A 19,268-nucleotide genomic window follows, 5' to 3' on the forward strand; every position below is an offset into this window, starting at 1 on the left:
AAATTCCATTTATAACATTCCGAAAAATCAGAACCCAAAATCCTGCCAACAGTATCTTATGCACACTGCTAAAAGGGAACCCTCTCTTCCTCCTATGAGATGCTAACCAGCAAAATGCCATCAAAGCCAGCTATTTTTTACACTGAGTTCTGCTGTACCAGTACTAACTATCTGATTTATCTGATCTGACCAGAACCAGGTGAGCGTTTTCTTCCTCAGAATGTACCATTTACTTCATTCTCTATCAGATGGATCAATGCCTTTAACTGTTCAATGATTACAAGCAGAAACAAAGGCAATACAAACACACCCAGATTATTTTCATTGATTTACCCATATGGCATGTTCTTGTTGGGAAAGGATTTATCAATTAGCTCTACCTATCCACGTTAGTAGATCCATACAGCTATTAATATGACTTTTCAGTACCTCCATGCACTACTGTAAATCCATGCTCTGATTCCATAAGACACAACGCATTGCTGAGTTACAAAAACAGTACTTTTGAGATATGTTCAGACAAGATACGTGCTGATCATGTGTAGCACATAAACATGTAAACTAGATCATTTAAAACACATGAATGAATACATACACTTTTAAAATAGATTTTTCCACACATGTCCACATACAAATGCTTGTGAAGCCTGTTTAAAGAACCTAAAACTTTCAGTCACCAACAATTAGGCAAAGTACAGTCTCACAAATAACCACTTTCTAAAAAGAAAGTATATGAAGCCAAAGTTTCCACCCATCAGAAGCATAGAATGTGGCACAAAACACATTTGAACCACTATGAAAAAGTACAAAACTAAGTAAATGAATCAAACAAGTAAATTAATACCCAAACAGCTCATTTATGCACTCAAATTAATTACAGGGCCATAAAACAAAATACTACCTGGAGAGAAAGCAGGAGCATCACTGCTCCTGGTTCCCAGTGTTTTATGGAAGAGATACATAATGCACATGGTGACTTAGTACATTAAAGGAAATTAACATTAAAGAGGACTTACTGCTATTTTTTGAAGAGTCATTTTGACTGATGTCCATGTGTCCAATCTTCTATCCAGGATTAGGATAAATTTGGTTTCAGACTCATATTGACTGTGAGATAAGAAAATACCAATAACCAGATCATATTTTGAGGAAATGTGACTCTGTTCCCCCTCCCCCAAAAAAACCCCAAAGTCAAGAACATGGAATGTAAACCACATTTTGGTACCTCCACGGTGGCTGAAATTCCCTTCGGAAAAAACTTTCCTGCCAGACTCTTTCCAGTGGTGCTCAGCAACAGGACAAGGTGTAATGGACACAAAGTCAAGCCCAGAGAAGTCCATTTGAATATGAGAAGAAATTTCTTTATTCTTAGGGTGGCAGTGCCCTGGAACAGGGATGCCCAGAGAGGCTGGGAAATCTCCTTCTCTGGAGATACTAAAAACCCGCTGGGGGTTTTGAATATCTCCAGATATTCCAGTGCAACCTGCTCCAGGTGAATCTGCTTCAGCTGAGGGGTTGGACTAGATGATCTTTAAGATCCCTTCCAACCTAAGCCCTTCTATGATCTCCACAGCTCCCTTCCCACTCCAGCCTTTCTGTGATTCAGTGACTGTGGTAGCCCAGGGTTAAGCATCACTTTGAATTGTGTGGGAGGTGAAGACAGATTGCTGGAGATAACAGATTGCTCTTTAAACCCAAACTAGTCCTGAGAAGGATGCTGCAGAGGCCAGAGGCAGCTGTGCTCCTGCTCAGCAGCTCTGGGGTTGCCAGAAGCCTCCCTCTAGCTGATGCCCCAAGACCCCCCTGCCTTCACTGCCCAGCTCTTCCAGCTGAGGGAGCTGCCTGCTTCCCAGGTTTCATCAATCAAGCGATGACTCCTGGCTTGTTTTGGCAAAAGGCAACAGAAGTGACGCCAAGCCAGGGAAGGGCAATGCCAGCTTGGCAGAGGGAAGGGGGGAGCTGGTGCTGAAACTGGTTGTTGTGGCTTCCCCAGCACCTCCCGCAGTCCCACTGGGGAGGCAGAGATTGCTCGGAGGCACTTTCCGACATACTCTGGTTTAGTTGGCAAGCACAGGCTTCCTGACATCCCTTTTGACACCCAAATCCTTTGAGTTGCTTTGAAATCCCCAGTCACACAAAGCGAGCCAGCCGTACCGGGGGTGCCCAGTCTGGCAGGGGACCCAACGCCCGGCTGAGCTCCTGTCTGTAATTCAAATATTCCTTTCCCAGGTTAGCTGGGAACAGCTCAGCCAGGCTCCAGCTGTGACAATACACACTCCCAGGCAACCTGAGTTACAAACTGGAATCGTGTTTGCACACAGGTAAGGGTATGCCAGCCTGTAACCAAGTCCTGCAATGCGAGTGTATTTACAGGATACTTAAGTAATATTTACAATATTTATTTTGCAGATGCTGAAACAGGATAGCCATGTCCCACACCACCCTATCCAGGCGCCTCAGTGCTGGGGAGAGGCTCCCAGTACACGTGCTGGCTTCCCAGAGGTGGGTCATGTATCTGCACTGGGCACGGCCCTGTGTAAGCAGCCTCCTGCAAGCACTGTCTTTGCTAATTCTTGTGTTTGGCAAGGGAAAACACATTGTGGATTACTCAGAGAAGTATCACATGGCAGACAGTATTTGGCAACTTCACTACAGAAGAAAAAAAAAAGACATTTGAAGCCAGTGCAGGAGCTTTCATTCAGTACACATCTTGCTGCTCTGGTCTGTGACAGCCACAACTCTGACAAATGTATTTCAAAGGAATTAGCAGTTGTGCTCAGAGGGATAAAAAATGAAATTCCCTTTGGCTCATAATAACAGTTGACTGAAGATATGTAGAGGCAACCCAAGCTGTCCTACAAATACATCTTATGGATTTGTAACAGAAAACAGCAGAGAAAATGAGTATCGAATTTTACACATGGGTCATATACAGAACTTCTGCATGTAATAAAGTCTGAGGTTATACATTGTGAACATGACTTTTCAGCCAAAACCTTTACTAGTTAGAATAGTTCTGGCAACATGCAGGTTTCTGTTGGTTCTGTTCACCCCCATCACAAAGTAAATGACCCAGGTGGGAGAGGGGCAAAGGATCCTTTTGTCTGAGGCAAAAGTAAATGCTTTGGTTTTACAGCACAGAAACAATTCTCCAACTCCCCATGATATTAAAAAACAAAATAATAGTGCTTACAGAGCACTTCATCATAATAAACCCTGAAGAAAAAAATGAGAATCCAAGTAATTTGGAAAAGTCAGCCAGACTCTAGTGCACTGCCAGTTAATAAAAATACGCCAAAGCAAGCTGCTTACTCAGGGCAAGGTTATATTCAGAGAGTAACCTCTAAGCATGCTAATTTACATTTATCAGTTCCCTTATAGAAACAAAGAAGAAAGTTCCCTGCAGTCTAACAGCTTTGGAACCTACTGTGGGAAATTTTAAATTTATTCTGGGGCCAGTGGAGCAAGTCTGTGACTATTTGCAACCTCGGCCTTGCAGGTTTATCAGATTTCCAGGCCTGCAATATACCTTTTAGACTGACAAAAAAAAAAAAAAATCAGTGCTTTCTACCAAGGCTGCAAGGGGTGTTCATTTGCATCCAGCAGCAGAAAGATGGAGACAGATAACCGGGACAAGGATTACTTCTCTCTAGGTGCTTCTTAGTTTTCTTTTTCTTCTGAGTTTTTTTTTTTTTTAACTTATCTTTAACTTTGTATGTGTTGCAGGATGCACCAGACTAAAAATAAAGACCTGGGGTGTTTTGCAGGAGGACTTGAAATTGGATCCCAGAGTCTGCAGTTGTGAGATTTAGCACAGGACTGAGAGACTCTTTGCCGCTGGTGGGATCAGGGCACACCAGCACGACCTGCCTAATATTTAAATTCAGAAGTATTTATAGCCAACAGCACCCTTCACTGTGCCACTGCTCTGTTATCAGTCACAGCTTTAAACCACTTTGCACCTCACTTCCCAAGATAAGTGAAACATGCAGAGCTCGTCTAAATACCAAAAAGCTGGATAGTCAAAGAATAGAATAGAATAGAGTATTTCAGTAGGAAGAGACCTACAGTGATCATCTGGTCCACCTGCCTGACCAATTCAGGCTGACCAAAAGTTAGAGCATGTTTTTAAGAGCATTGTCCAAATGCCTCTTATACACTGGCAGCTTGGGATATCGATCACATCCCTAGGAAGCGTGTTCCAGTGTTTGGCCATCCTCTTGGTGAAGAAAGGCACACAGCCAACACTATATATAAAGGGATTTTTTTAGTTTTCAATGACAGCATTATTTTTCTTTTACTTTAATGGTAATTAGGACAGTTTTTTGTAATAACAATCTTACATATATCACAATTACCTGTGCCTCTCCTTCAAGCACAGCCTGAAGACAGGCAGGGAGGTATTTTGAGTTGGATGTGCAGGCCACAGAAGGTGGGGACCTACTACTTATTTTCCTTTACAGCTCTTTCACTCAAGTGCTTTCTGCAGCTGCCTCCTTGCCTGCAGCACGGTTGCCAGGAATCCTAAAAATTAACTTGCCTACAGGACTCACCTTTCTCCTGGCTCTGTTATTAATGCTCTCACCTTGAGGAATGAAGAGTAGCTTCACTCCTTTATCTAACAATTATTTCCGGGAGAAAAATGCCTTATGAAATTCAGCTTCCCAAAGTACTACAATTCTGACAAAGCTTCCAATGAGGCTTACTCAGACTAATATCAGTGGGACACTAAACAGTCTTTGCTACTGCTTGCATGGGAAAGGCACAGTGTATGTGGGTTTGAGATTCCCCTAGACATCCACAGGTCTGTGGTAAGGAAGTGTTGGTGTACCCACAGCTAACTCTGACACACAGGTCAAATATTTACCTATTTTAGGGACTTCCTGGGCCAAAGTCTGAGCTGTGGTCCCATGATGTGATGCAGCTGAGAGATATGTACACAGGGGTACCAGAGCTGACACATGCCTACCACCCTCACCTAGGTGATGCTTTTCCTTGCTCACCAACACCGCAGCCTTTCTGGCTCTAAAGGGCTAAGAAGCACACATGTTTAGATGTGTTTATTGGGGCAGGCTGTTATGGTGGTAGGAGGAGCAGAGAAGGATGATTAAAGCGATTTTACTTAAACATACTGAACGTGTTTGAATCACCAGCAAGCTCACAGCTCTCATTAGTTTCTTGATTGAGTTTGACCTATTATAGGGACAGCAAGACTGCTCATCATGCTAATGCCAGGGTGTTCACAGTCATATGGAATAAGAAACCTTGGAGAAACCAGGCAGAGCTGGGAAGTGCAGACGCACAGACATGGGCTGCCTGCACAGGACGAAAGAGAAACCCCCCTGACTGTCACACACCACAGCAGGGTCCTGTCCTGTTGGGATAGTGCTCTGCAGGCCAGGAGCCCACAAAACCTCAGAGTCCATCAAAAAGAGGACAGAGGAACCAGATGCTCTTTTTTTTTGCCATGCAGAGGTAGGTAAATGCTCCATACTTCTTTCAAGGCAGCCACTGATGGAAAGCTCCCATCTAGCTGCTGTCAACCTGCTCTCCCTGCAGGAGGAAATTTGCCAAAACAGGCATTATTCAAGAAAATTAAGCATTCTAAGTAACTGAGTCACCAGGCTCAGCAGCAAGAAATAGGAGGGCCATTAATCTAAGTATGAGGCACAGGCAGACTGTCAGCAGCTTAACCCCAAGACACAGGCAGATAATGGGAGCTGCTGAGCCATCGCCTGTCACAGGGACCCCAAACGGTTTGTTCCTGTAATTAGCCTCTTCCTCTGGCTTCATTTCTCTTTTTCCACAGTAATGACTCTCTATTTGTACATGTCAAAATATTATTTTGCATTGGCATGGCATATATTAAGTGGTGACACATGCCAAAGCTTGAGGAAAGCTTGCTGTTAATTAGAAACTTAATAAACTAAATAAACTAAACATTCCAGCTGACAGGTCATAGGGATGATGTCCACTTCTTACTCTGCAGTTAGTGACACCTTAAGAACCACACCTGGACACCTTAAGGGCTTGCATCATTTGACTTTTCCCTCTTCCTTGCTCTGAGAGCTGAAGATGCCCCTCAACCCCACATACATTTATTACCCTTCCCTGACCCAGGCAGGACTCACACCTCTGCCCATCACAGACAAGAGCTAGAAGAGAGCCTCATACCTCGGGATTGACGTTAGGTATGTTAAGACTTTAGACACAGTCTCCTCGGGCACCTCGTTGAAGCGAGCATTGTCGGGGAGGGTGATAATCCAAGCCTTGTCCTTCCCTCGGCCACCTGGAATAAAAACAAGGATGTCTCTGTGGCTGTGCTTTCAAAGAGGGCCAACAGCAAAGACCAGAGGTCCACCAGTCACATCAGAAAACACACTGCCATTGTTATAGAGGTTTTCTTTACATCAACAAAATAGCAAAACCCAGTCCAACCACAACACACACAGGCAGGTGGTAGAAACAAAAGTATTAGTTACCAGATATTTCCTTTATTTACTGAGCGTACTTCATAAGGGACAGCAAAAGAAGTCAGAAATACAAGGACAAAACAGTACACTGGTATGGAAATATATTTCAGAGCAAAGCACTTGTTAATGCATTGAGTGTTGGAAGATAAGACTATTTTACAGTATGGCACGAGACAGAAACCTAATCTGCTCTTTCAAACTGTTTCAATGTTTTATTAACAGCATTTCTAGTGGCACTGGATACTACCTGATGGGTAATATTCCTTGTGGAGTATCATTTTGCCAAATAGTGCAAAGTTTGTCTGGAGTATTTAATTACCACACAGATGAGAGAGAGAGAGACCCTGGAGAAGTTCTCGGTACTCACCAGACAGAAAAGCAAACTCTTTCATCAGATCATCACTGATGTCCTTTGCACAGAAGGGTATGGTGGTTTCTGGAAAAAGGGAAAAGCAGCAGTCAAAAAGAAAGCACAAATCCAAAGCAAACCCGTTTATCAATGTGCTAATCCAAAGGTGGAACTTGAACCAAATGCAGCTTCCCTAAATTATACATGAAAATTTGTAACAAAGGATACATGGATCTTACAGAAAGCAATGTTTCTAGTAACAGTAACAGGCCAAATGCCACATATGAGTAACACATGTATTCTAGTAAATGTACCATGGGAGCAGTGCCTGCAAGCTTGAGTGCTCTCCCCTCAGCCCTCAAAGGGTCATATCCAATGTAAATTTTTATATTTGGGAGGTACTAATTTTACTCTCCTATTTTACAAAGTCTCCCAGTGCTTCCTAGCCTTGTCAATGCAATGGGCTGAGGTTTCTGCTGGGAGCAGCAGTGTCCCAGGCTGCTGCACTGGGAACAAGGTTGGGCTTTGAGGCTGTTACAGTCTTTAATTTTGAACAAATAAGCTTCTGAAATCATGTGTTCACCTGGCACTGGGCCATAGGCACTGGAGAGGCTGTTGGTTTTATGTTCAGTTATTAGATTTCTTTCTAATTAAATAATGGGAGAGGATGTTTTAGTACCATATTTAGCACCATGATCATTTCAGTGCCAATGAAGCACATCAGAACAACATACACCACTTAATCTTTCCCTGGGAGAAGGAAACAAAGACCAGACTGACTAAACACATGAGAAGCTTATAGTTGATACACATTTTTCTGGATTATCTATATATGGAATGATAGCCAAAAATTAAACATCCTTGTTCCCACAAATAAATGTTTTAAACCACATCTGTACAGATTAAAGTCCTTGGGCTTTCTGATAATGAAATTTTAAACACTGATTATTTCACAGAGTTGGTCCTAGGGAATAATCTTCTGGCTGTTTTAAATCAGATAGGCTGCATACTTCTGCATACTCCAGCATAATCAATATTTATTCTATTTCCCATTTCCCAAAAGCTTTCTGGTCACTTCTACTTTATCTAAAGATTTTTCAGGCCTTTACTGGGCTGTATGGTGCTGCAGCACAGCAGCCCAGATGCGCAGGAGGGGGGGGTTACTCTGCCTCCCACAGCTCCCACCAGCCATGGGCTGCTTCTTGCCCTTCTATGCACACGCTGCTGTTTCTCCTCTTGTAGATAAAAACGCTGGTTTTGTTTGTTAAGGATCAAGCCTCAGTCCCACTGGCATCTACAGAAACATTCCTGATTTTAACCCTAGAACTGGTCTTGGTGAGAAGGAAGTTTGCCTAGCAAAGATATTTCAAATATTTGTCTCCCATTCAACTGCTTCACCCAACTTGAGGACAAGCAGCAAGAGATTTCTTCTCCATTCATTGATGTTTTTACCAAGTCAACAGTTTCATACCGATAAAATTCACACTTAATAACTTAATGAGCTCCAAGACATGAAGTAGATGGTATTAAACATGCAGGTCTTTGGAAACACAAGACAAAAGTCCACACTGTGCAAACATATTTGACTCAAATCAGTGTGGGGCTGCTCAGCAGCCTGTCCGTGTTCACAGACAGGCTGAAGCCTGAACCCAAAGCTCACCCTGGCTACCCCTGGCTTTCCCGGAAATGCAGCCACCAGCAAAGCCAGGCATAGTTTTGCCATGTGCTGTAACACCCACGAGTGACTCAAGTGCTTGACAGTAAAAGCAAACACAGCTCCAGGTTGATAGTAAATGCAGCTTTTGTGTTGGTTCTGCACTGATATGGGAGGGACGTGCCAGTTAATTGAGAGCTGATCAGGAAACAGGTTGGGGAAAGGGGATTAACCTTTGCATACCACTTCATAAAAAAGGTTCACAAGATATTTTCTCACTGAGAACATAAAAATCTGCAGCCTTCAACTACACTGGAGACAGCTATGGTTGGGAAAAAATGAGCATTTTTGCACAGATGTTTTCAAATTTTGCTTTCCAGAAGAGAAATATAATCTCAAAAGTGTATGATCTACTCCCAGAGTCTGGTGCTTCTTCTTTCACATCTCTCTTACCTACAATTTCCCCATGATTGTCATGGAAACTGCAAAAAACAATGGATGCTTTAATCCTACCTGTGCTAGGGGCTGCAGTAGGACCTGCTGTGCTCTCTGGAAACATGGGCACAGGTGCCCCCAACCTCAGAGCCTGACAGCTAAGCACAACACCAGGGTCATGATGGCAAGTGGACCTGACATTTTGGGGTTTGAGGTACAAAGCATCATAGGAAAACATTTCCCACCATGCTCAGGAGTCATGGTTTACTTGCTCCTCAACATTTCATTCCAGTGAATGTTTCATTCTTGACTTTGGCACATAGGTGGACACCCAGACTCCTACCCCCTTATGACTTTGAGTATCTTGCTTCCCAAGGGATGACAGTTTTGGAAGAGGGCACTCAGCACCTGCAGAAAATCAGGTCCTTCTGAGCAGTGCCAAGTTGAACAAAATAACTTATTTAAGGAACGAGTAGGTGGGAGTACCTTACTGCAGGCAGTGCAGACAGAGCAATTCCCTTACAAACCCTCCCCATCTCCTGTAGAATAATCTAACAGTGAAAGAGGAGAAGGATGGCTGCCCTTTGGCAAGGTCAAGGCACTACAACAGCCTGATTGTGGTCCGATTGCAGCCACTCCTTGGCCAACTCATCCTTGGCACTCGCTCTGTGTTAGCCACCAAACTCAACCTCCCGGGCAAATATTAGGGAAAATCAAGTGCTGGCATCAAATTCACAAGTGTGTTGCTGTGCCTGAGGCACATCAGTTGGATGCTGAAATAAATCATGTACAGAAGCATGACCTTTGTCCTCAAATATTAATCTCTGGAAAAACAGCAGTCAAAGGCAACGAGGCACCAAAGATATCCGCCTCTCAAACAAGGCTTCAGTTGATGTTCTTGAGCAAACTGGGGATTTCTTCTTTAAAGGACACTCTTGGGACAGTACAGAAAAGCCCCCGGGGCACTGCCCAGCACTGGCTATGAACAGTACAGCTAGCCTGCATGTCACTTGGCACAAGGCAGAGGAAGTTAAAGTTTCATGGAAGTCCAGCCATTTCTTTCAAAGCCAAAAAGAGGCTTTGTGATCATCAGCTATTACAAAATCAAGCCTGAGCTCCCCATGTTTCAGCATCCAAGAGTATATAAACTACACTGCTGTGCCACACAGCTGGTATGACCTCAGGTTTTACTAAAATCCAGCAGCATCTGGATGGGTAAACTGTCATAACAATGTAGCATCATTTTTATTAGGTTCTAAATTGGGCATTTATAAAATGCTGCTGCAATTATTACATTCAGAGACTCTCCTGCAGGGAGATCGTTGCCATGACGCAGAGTTTTGGAGGATGTGTGAAGCCAAGCAGGGAAAAGACAAAGGGGGAATTCAGAGCTTTCTACCCCACTGAGTAAAGCTAACGTGGTTCAGCAAGGAGCCCTGCTGAATCTGCCCTGTCCCCTTCTCCCGGTTTACACAGTCCAGAACATTTGGCTGTGTCCCCTCCACAGGGCCGTATCTCGAGGCCATTGCACAGACTGCAGTTGTGAGAATGATGCCTGTTGTCAGCGATCTCCCCTTTCCAGGCAATTCAAGCACGGAGGGACTTTCATGCACAGTGGAGGTCTGTAGTGGCACTCAGAGAGAGGACAGCTACTCTCCGAGTCCAAATTCCTCTTGTAACACTCAATTAAACTGTGAAGTGCTTTGGTCTTTAGCACCTATTGTTTTCTTTCCTTTTCCAAACTTCACAGGCCCACAGCATCTGCAGACAGCAGCTGTGTAACACATCTGCCAAGCTGATGTAACAGCGCCTTACACTCACCACACTGGCCAAATATTGTTTGCTGCCATAAAATCCATTTGGAGATGGCTTTGTTGTGAATGAAGAATAGCAGCTTTTCATGTGGGGGTTGCTGCTGTAGTCTAGGAAACAAAACTGAAGAAAATCAAATGAAAAGGGTAAAGGATCACACTGAGCTTCTCCATGATCTGCTTGTTCTCAGCTGCTTGTCCATTTAGACAGTTGGTGAAGCAGCATTTATTCGGTGTTCAGGAAGCCTGCAAATCAGCACATTTGTAACCTATTTCCACGTCCCTCTGACTTTCTGGGCTAACTGGGGTCACCAGCCAGCGTCTGTCTCGGGTTGTCCCACTGCAGGAAAGCCCACCTGCCTGCAGCATCTCCTTTGAGACTAATTACACCTGCAACACAGACCTACACACATCGACAGTGTCTGCAGGAAGCTCTGGGGCTCAGGGAGCTTCAATGAGCAGGGCTTCTTCCAGCTGCCACAGCTGCCACATGACCCTGTCAAAAGGCCAGTGTCAGTGCCAGCCTCCCTGAACAGTCCATGGAGCACAAACTAGGCTGAGTGTGAGGAGTAAGCCATTCCCATCTTTGCTTTGCACAGGAGTCATGCAAGAAGAGCACATTGGGGTTAACCTTATGCTGCAATTACACCTTTATAGCCAAGGGAACAGCCTAGCCACAGATTAAGACCTGTGATGACCTTCTCCCCATGTGAAGAATACCCTGCAGTAAAGCACAGCCTGCATCAAATAAGTGTCCTTCTCTCCACACCTGAGCTCAGCTGCTAAAGAAACTTAAGAGATTCTATTGTGTAAAGTGAATAGGCTGCTGTGGGTCTCTCCTACATCTGCATGTGATCTCAGGTATGCTGCAGAAGCTAAATATGTCATCATTAGTCATTTCTAACAGCACCTCCAAGCTGCACCACCCTCGTATGCACCAAACCCACATTTAGCTGGTTGTCCATCCTGCCCTGACACACAGACACTTGTTGCTGGGGGTACCTGCTGCAAAGACAAGGCACTGTTGCTGTCCAGGGCAGCCACACAGAGCAAATTCTCCTTCAGCCATCTCAGCATATGGATAACAATTTCTGCCGCTGCACGAACACCTGGCATATTCAACAGTCTGTAATTCCAGGTGGTGCAGCCATTCCCCCTGCCAAGCAAGCGACACAAAAGACCCACTGAAATATTTATGGCATAAAGCTTCAATACCTTTGACTGCTACAAATCCCTTTGTCTCCCCTGCCCATGGGAACAGCTCACACCTCACTGGAGCTGAGGGCTCACAGGAGCATCTTCTCCCCTGAGCCCTGGGCTCAGCCTGCAGGCACCTGCTTTCTATCCACAGCCAGTCAAAAACAGATTTTCATCTGGAGGGACAGATTAGCAATTAGATTAGGTTTATAAAAGCCTATTTTTCTGGAAGAGGTGATGTATTGATCCTGAGGAAGATGGGGCTCCAGGGTCAGTTCTGTCAATAGCCTGGTGGCAAACTTCCACCTGCCATGTAAATCTCTTCATAAATCCTCAGCCTGGCAGAAGCATTCCAAAAGCCACTGCTACAGGGTGGCTGAGTTTCCACCTCTGATGATTCCTAGGAAGAGTTCCAGCACAATACAGGGGACAGGGGAAGGCAGAGCTGCAGGAAGAGCTGCACCCTTGGAACATGATGGGATTTGTGGATGACAGTGTGGTGCAGGTGCTGGCAGCACACCCTGGTCCCCAGGCTACAGGTGGCAGCAGGTCCAATCCAAGAGCTGCCAGGAGCCCAGTGATGCTGGCACCCAGGCCTGGGTGGCCTTCAGAGAGTTCACTACAGAGGCAGGTCAGCATCAAACACCTTTTTTGGAGCCAGACAGGACAGACACACAGCAGCAGCCACCACGCCAACATTTCAAAGGGACCCAGCCCCTGCAAAGCCATGTCCTGCAAATGGCATGAAAGCCCCAGGGGGGTTAGTCCATCACTAGGCACGATGGGTTGGTCACCACGCCAGGTTCAAGGGCTCCTTCAATTATCCTTTGTCAGACTGGGAAGGATTTTTAAGGAAAGGCTCACTCTGTTTGCAAGCTCCTTCTTCTACTTCTCCCCAAGCACCTGCTCCAACGCAGTGTAGGAGGCAGGATACAGCACCAGATGGTCCTCTCTTCTGACCCAGGGCTGTGCTTCTCTACCAAGGCCTTCCGGGGCTTATGTGCAGTCGATGCTTCAGCACAGACACACATCCCCATCACCCAAACCTGGGGGTGTGCTCAGCTAAGAAACTATACAGCAAAAAAGCATGAAGCTTCTGAAAAACTAGAATGACCTTTTCAAAAGGCTTAGATTTATATACACTGAGGATAAGAGGAAAAACACAAAAGAAAATGCTGCAAAGGGAAAAAAGAAACAGGGAGAAATTGCTAACTCAGTGCAGTCCAGGTTTGTGGATCATCATCCAGGCAGCATGCCCATCCCACAGAGGAATGTCCTCACAGGATCAGCTGAATCACAATAGGAGCTGATCCCTGTGGTCAAAGAGGGTTCAGACACCACCACATCCAGGCATGCACAGAGTGGCTCCATGGCTGAGCTTGCAAGTCCCACGGCTGGAGGCTCCCACTCCTGGGCATCCCTCCAGTGGGGAAACACCAGCTGTGAATGAGCAGGAACACCCGGGGCACTGGCATGGCAGAGCTGCAGCCACTCACTGACACAAAACCAGCCAAACCTCATTCCTGCTGACCGTGGGCCATCACTGCCAGCAGAACAAGGTGCAGCCAGCCAAGGATCCCAGAGAAGGTGTAGTCAGCTAAGGATCCCACATTCATAGGAATGTCACCTTCCAATAAGGTTTTTGGGAACTGGAGTGTGCAGGAGGGTTCACAGGAGCCAGGACTGTGCCATGCTGCCAGTGAGGGGGAGGATGCTCAGGGGAGGTTAAAAGGTCCAGGGTGTCCCAGTGTGGTGAGGACAATGGAGTTTCATGAGGGGGGATCTCTTCCAATTTAAATTTAGCAGCTGACAAATGGTGGCAGTTTTTCTAAGAAAAGATTAAGCAAAAGCAAACTATATGGCAACAAGGCTTACGTGTTACCTCCTGTTATGCTCTGATGTTTTCACGTCCAATCAGAAAAACTGTATTCTGGTATCACACCAAACTAAGCAAAAATTGGGAAAGATAAAAGCCAGCTCCACCACACATGAATTCGTGTCTATTGCAAGAAACGTAATAAAAGGTTCTCAACACCCACTCCCGTGGATTCAACCACAGCGTGGGAGTTGAGAAAACCTAGTTTCTTGCATTTCTACTACTTAGGAACTTCAATGTACTTTTGATTTTCTCCTGTTTCCAATTTCAGACTCTTTTCCCTTACCAAGGGAGCATGTACAGGTGTTTTCATATCAGCACCAGAGTGTGCTTGCCAGCTGTGCAGGAAAATGCACGTTTAGCCTCTGCCACCAGCACACACCTCCCTAGCCACCACCATCAGCCCTCAAACCAGAGCCCATTCAGCACAAAAAAACCCCAAAAAGGCCCAATGACAACATACAGACATCAGTAACTTTCCCATCATCATTCAATACCATGCAAGTGCTATTTTTTTCCAAGATGAATTCCAGCTTTGGGCACAAAGTAACTCTTGGGAGATGTATCATCAGTAAACCCTTGGGCCCCCCTACCTATCTAAGGAACCTGGGATTAAGTTCACTAAGGTCACTGGAACAATTTCTTTCACAGCCCATATAGCCAGGAAACTAAACCATGCAGCCAGGTTCCCCCAATGGCATCACCTGGAAACTCAGCTGCAAAGCGAGGGAAAATAAACACAATTTTTCCTGAAACGAAAATGGAAATGCCCAATTCTGGCATTCCCCTGTTAAGCAAAAGCACATCTCCAAATACAGCTAATGGCATTCCTGCAGCAGCAGGCCAGTGGAATAGAAAGTGAGGGGGGAAGGATATCGCTGGTGCTTGCTGGCTGTCTCACACCACCCAGCCCTTGGACAGACATCCCTGGAGCAGCAGGATAACTGTGCCTGCACTGGGTCCCAGGGAACAACTCTGCCCCAGGAGACCCTGATTCATCCCTGATGTGTAATCAAGTCCAGCATTGCCTGAGAGGAAAAGGGATTCAGAAAACAAGGCAGCCCCACCCAGTCACTTCCACCAGTGCTCCTCACACTCCAGTTCCTCTGCCCACCAATTTTCCAATGACCTTAAATTTCCCTACGTTAGGGAAGCTGGCAGATGAGATGACTGAGGCTGAAGCAGTGGAGCAAACTGAGGAGTGCGGGACCTGAGCTGTGCTCAGCCCATGTGCCAAACGACCACCGTCACAGGGACACTTATCCAACAGCACGAGGTTGCCTATTTGCAGGATGAGGCTGAGGGCACTTTCCTGGTTTGTGGCTCCAGGATTTCCTTGGAAATCCTACCTGCCAAAACCAACTTTAACAAAAGGCTCCTATCACAGCACGACCAGGGGTAATGTCTGAGTTCTGAACTCCCCATCTCCAGGCACACAGGAGAAGCTCCATGTCTCCAAGTATCCTCCAGTTCAGCAGCAAAAAGAGCACTTTGGAAAACTCTTTCTTTTCTCCACCATGTTCTACAATTCGGTTGCTCCCTCCCACACAGCCCTGCTGTCACTCCACTTCTGTCCTGGTACATGAATGATAAACCACTAAACTGTGGTTGTAGCAAATGCAATGCAGGGAGAGGAAGTGCATCCCACATACTACTGACTGCTCCCAGACTACTACTCCTCCGTGGCCCACCCAAAGGGGTCTGGACTGACGGCAGCACAGAGCTTTTGGAGGCTGCTCTAGCCCTGCAGCTCTGCAAGGGAGTCCAAGCATTTTTAGAGATGAGAATGGCCATAAAAGGCTTGGGTTTTATACAGGCTTCTATCTCACTGTAAGGGAGATAAGGAGGAAATATCACCTTCTAATAGAAATGACCGACAAAATTCCAGTACTGCATGAAGAGAAATGGTTAAAACATGGTCCCAGATTAGGCTAGCTGCTCAGAAATCAGTGATGAGTAAAACAAAACCATCTGATTTATTTTTAATCTCATGATCTGGGGAACCTTACTCAACTTTGTCTCTTTTTCAATATCTCATTTTAAGAACCTATACAGATGCCAAATCACGCGTCCGGATCCTGCAGCTATAACCACACAAGTGTGCCTTTGTGGGGACATTTCTTTTTTGTATGAGCATTACACAAATGTCATCTGCTAAGAGCTGGTCAGGAGACAACACTCATGCTCACAGGAAACCTGCTACCTGCTTTCACCCGGCTCCCGTTACATCGCACATAACAAACGTTCACCATCTGTGGCCCCATCCCCGTGTCACCCAGCTCCTCTCCAGCAGCGTGGGTGTTCCATGCTGACACCAGCACAAGGAGGATTTAATCACATCCATTCAAGCAGCATCCTCTGCTAATTGACCACAACCATCCCTCCCTACGTTTTCCTACTCTGTTTGCTGGGTGCAGTGAACAGGGTCCAGCGGGCAGGACAGCCGGAATAGAAGGTGCTGCTGGCATCATCTCAGAAGGGCACATACACAAGCAGCTCCTGAGAAGCAGGTGGCACATTGGTTAAGTCCTCACCTGTGACTAACCCTCTGATAAATTCTTCCTGAACCCCAAACTGTGCTTTTCAAAGAGGTCAAGGAACCTGGAATTAGCCTGGAAGCTTTTTTTTTGGGTCAGTCTTTTTTGTGCCTGGCATGGCTCCAAGTGCTCTGCCAGCTGCAAACAAAAAAGGAATGATACCTTTTCATGCCTTGGACTCCTGCATTCTCCAGGAAGGCTGGAGTCACCCAAAGTGCCACCACCCTTCCTGGATTAGGAAAGACCTCATTGTAAAAATACCTGTACTCTCCATAGGAAAAAAATGTAATGAAAAAGTGAGGGCTCCACACAGTTTCTAAGCAGATCACTGTCTGTCAAAGGAAACATCGCTGAGGCAGCTACAGTTTGAGGAAAGGGATCAGATTGCATTTGCTTCTCACGTTCAGAGTGTGCAGCCATAGAACCACAGCCACATCAGTACAGTGCTGCATTCCCGGTATAATCTGAGATTCAGAGGTGTTTGAGGATCAAGAAATGAGGAAAGGAAGAGGGGATGCCTAATAGAGCAACACACACCTTACGCACATCTACCGTTTCTCTAGTTCAGACCCTGTGAAAGAGCAGCCATTGCCATCAGGTTGAGATGCAACTTCCCAGGGAAGAGTTCTTTAGTTCTGGCCATGGGAATCTGAGCAGGGGACTCGCGCTGGTGAACACTCTCCTGTCACCGGCAGCATCGCCCATCTCCAAACCGCACTTTGAGCTACGCATTCCAGTGACACGAAGGGAATGTCAGCAGCGCAGTGGGACACAGCTTCTCATTAAAAACCGGGGCCGTTCCGCACCGATCGTGCAGTCCATTGAATACACAACAAAATAACACCTCGAGCGCTCGGGAACCCGCGTGCGACGAACCCTTCCGACGTATCCCCGGTGCCTACAACGCGCCCGCCTGCCCCCGGCACCGAGCCGAGGAAGCCGGCCGAGGGATGGGTATCTGTGGTTCCCCGCGGGACCGGGAAGCGACAGCCGGGAGCCGCTGCTCCCACGGGGGGTCCGGGGGAAAGCCCTTCCCTCCCCCCGCCCCGCCTCGACACCGGCGAGCCCCGCGCCGAGCCCGCACTCACCGCGGCGGCCTCCAGACAGCAGCGGCGGAGCGCAGCAGCGTAGTAGCGGCCTCCATGTCCCGCCGCCGAGGTGCCCCCCGGCGGGCTGCCCGGCCGGGCCGGCCGGGCCAGGGCCATGCCCCGGGCAGGCTCCGCCGGCACCGCCGCCGCTCCGCCGCCGCCGCCCCGGCCCGCCGGCGCCCAGCGGCCCGCCCCTCCCGACCGCCCCCCGCACCGCCCGCCGGCCCAGCGCGACCGCCCAGCGAACCGCCGCCTCCGGACCGTTTCCCTTTTTTCACTTTTCTTCCTTTCCCCCAACCTTTTCCTCTCTCTCCCCCTTCTTTTTGTTTTTTTTCCCACGTTTTTTTCCTTCCCGCCCCTTTCCCTCTTTTCTACCCCCTTTTTCCTTTTCCCTCTCTTTCCCCTCCCTTTTTTCCTTTTTATTCCCTTTTTCCTTTTCCCCATTTCCCCCTCTTCTTTTCCTCTTTTTTTTTCTTTTCCCTTTTTTCCTTTTCTATTTTTTTCAGTATTTTCCCCTTCTGCCCCCTTTTCCCCTCTTTATTCTCCATTTTTCCTTTTCCCCTTTCCCCCTCTTTTTTCTCCATTTTTCCTTTCCCCCATTTTTTCCTTTTTTTTTTATTTCCCTTTTTATATTTTCCCCTTTATCTCTTTATTTCCTTTTTCTTTTTTCACTTCCTTTTTTCCTTTACCCCCCTATTTTCCTTTCTTTTCTTCCTCCCCCTGCTTTTAATCCTTCTTCTTTTTCCCTTTTTTTAACTTACCACTCCCAGTGCCCCCTAGCACACCACCCTGCAGCTGGATTTTCTCCCTGCCTTAGTGCCTTTAACGTTTCTCTAAGGAGAAAAAAAAAAAAAAAGCGTTTCCATCCTCTGCAAGCAGCATTCTAGCAAATTCCTTGAACAATTTATGACAACTACATTAAGCCATAGTACAGCCAATGCTGGCCAGAGCTCTAGGCATCGCTGTCAGTTTCCCCGATGCTGAGGTTCAAACGATGCCAGCTCATTCTCAACAGGAGCCTGAGCTGCCCAGGAAGGCAGCACAGAGAAGTGGATGTTCCTGTTTTTCCAAAACAACCTCTTAATTATGCTCCTTACTATAATAACAGCCTTTTTCCAACACTTTAGCAGTGAGAGCTATTAATTTAGAACCCAAGGTCTAACAATAAAAACCAGCGTCTTTTGGTAGACCACAGCCCTTCTTACACTAATGCAGATGTCCCCTGATACTGCCCATTCAGGCAGGACTCCTTGTTTGTGGCACAGCAGATCCTCACCAACAGAACAGATTGAATAGACGATTTTCTGTCTGGTCATAAAACACATCTTGTGTGACAGGGAGAGTTCATGTGCAGTTACTCATCAAAAAGTCTGGCTGAGGTGCACAGCAATAAAATGTGGTTTTAAAATAGCCATATGCAAAGCTACAAGTAAGGAAAGACAGCCACACCACATTCCTGCTGTATTCTTATTGCAGGGATGCTATTTGCCCTAAACTGCCACAGCTCATAGAGAAACAAGGCCCATCCAAGTGCTGACTGTCTCTTTTTTGCTCTACCACTGTGCAGGAGATGCTGAGAAGGACTCACCCCCACTGAGTGTTGCACATCCATGTCTGGCACTGGCTTTGAGAAAAACAAAGCTACACAGTAGAAGATGCAGCTGTTACCCCCAAGGTTCAGCAATCAACCCATTTCTCGCTCTTTGAACAGAAGACAAAATCATTAAGACAGGTTCTGGATCAGGTCTCTGCAGCCAACACACCCTACTACAGCCCCAGATGGGCTGGGCTGGGCCACAGCACCAGATACCTACCGGCAGGAAACCTACACATCCCAAAGCTGCACCT

At 46.5% G+C, this 19,268-nt stretch overlaps 1 protein-coding gene across 2 annotated transcripts in view; it reads right to left on the bottom strand.

The window, feature by feature from the left end:
- MCF2 (MCF.2 cell line derived transforming sequence) overlaps positions 1 to 6,909 on the bottom strand; it is a 46,384-nt gene extending 39,475 nt beyond the window's left edge. For both annotated transcript variants that reach the window (XM_018070756.2, XM_018070755.2), the window contains exons 1-3: positions 6,841 to 6,909; positions 6,175 to 6,289; positions 1,017 to 1,107 (exon numbers count right to left, since the gene is read on the bottom strand). In XM_018070756.2, the coding sequence (XP_017926245.1) occupies positions 1,017 to 1,107; positions 6,175 to 6,289; positions 6,841 to 6,865 (231 nt within the window). In that variant the 5' untranslated portion in view covers positions 6,866 to 6,909. The remainder of the gene's footprint in view (positions 1 to 1,016; positions 1,108 to 6,174; positions 6,290 to 6,840) is intronic.
- Positions 6,910 to 19,268: the final 12,359 nt, after the last annotated feature.

The sequence above is a fragment of the Manacus vitellinus genome, unplaced genomic scaffold, assembly GCF_001715985.3.
Source record: "Manacus vitellinus isolate BGI_N305 unplaced genomic scaffold, ASM171598v3 scaffold_19_pilon, whole genome shotgun sequence".
NCBI classification, from domain to species: domain Eukaryota; kingdom Metazoa; phylum Chordata; class Aves; order Passeriformes; family Pipridae; genus Manacus; species Manacus vitellinus.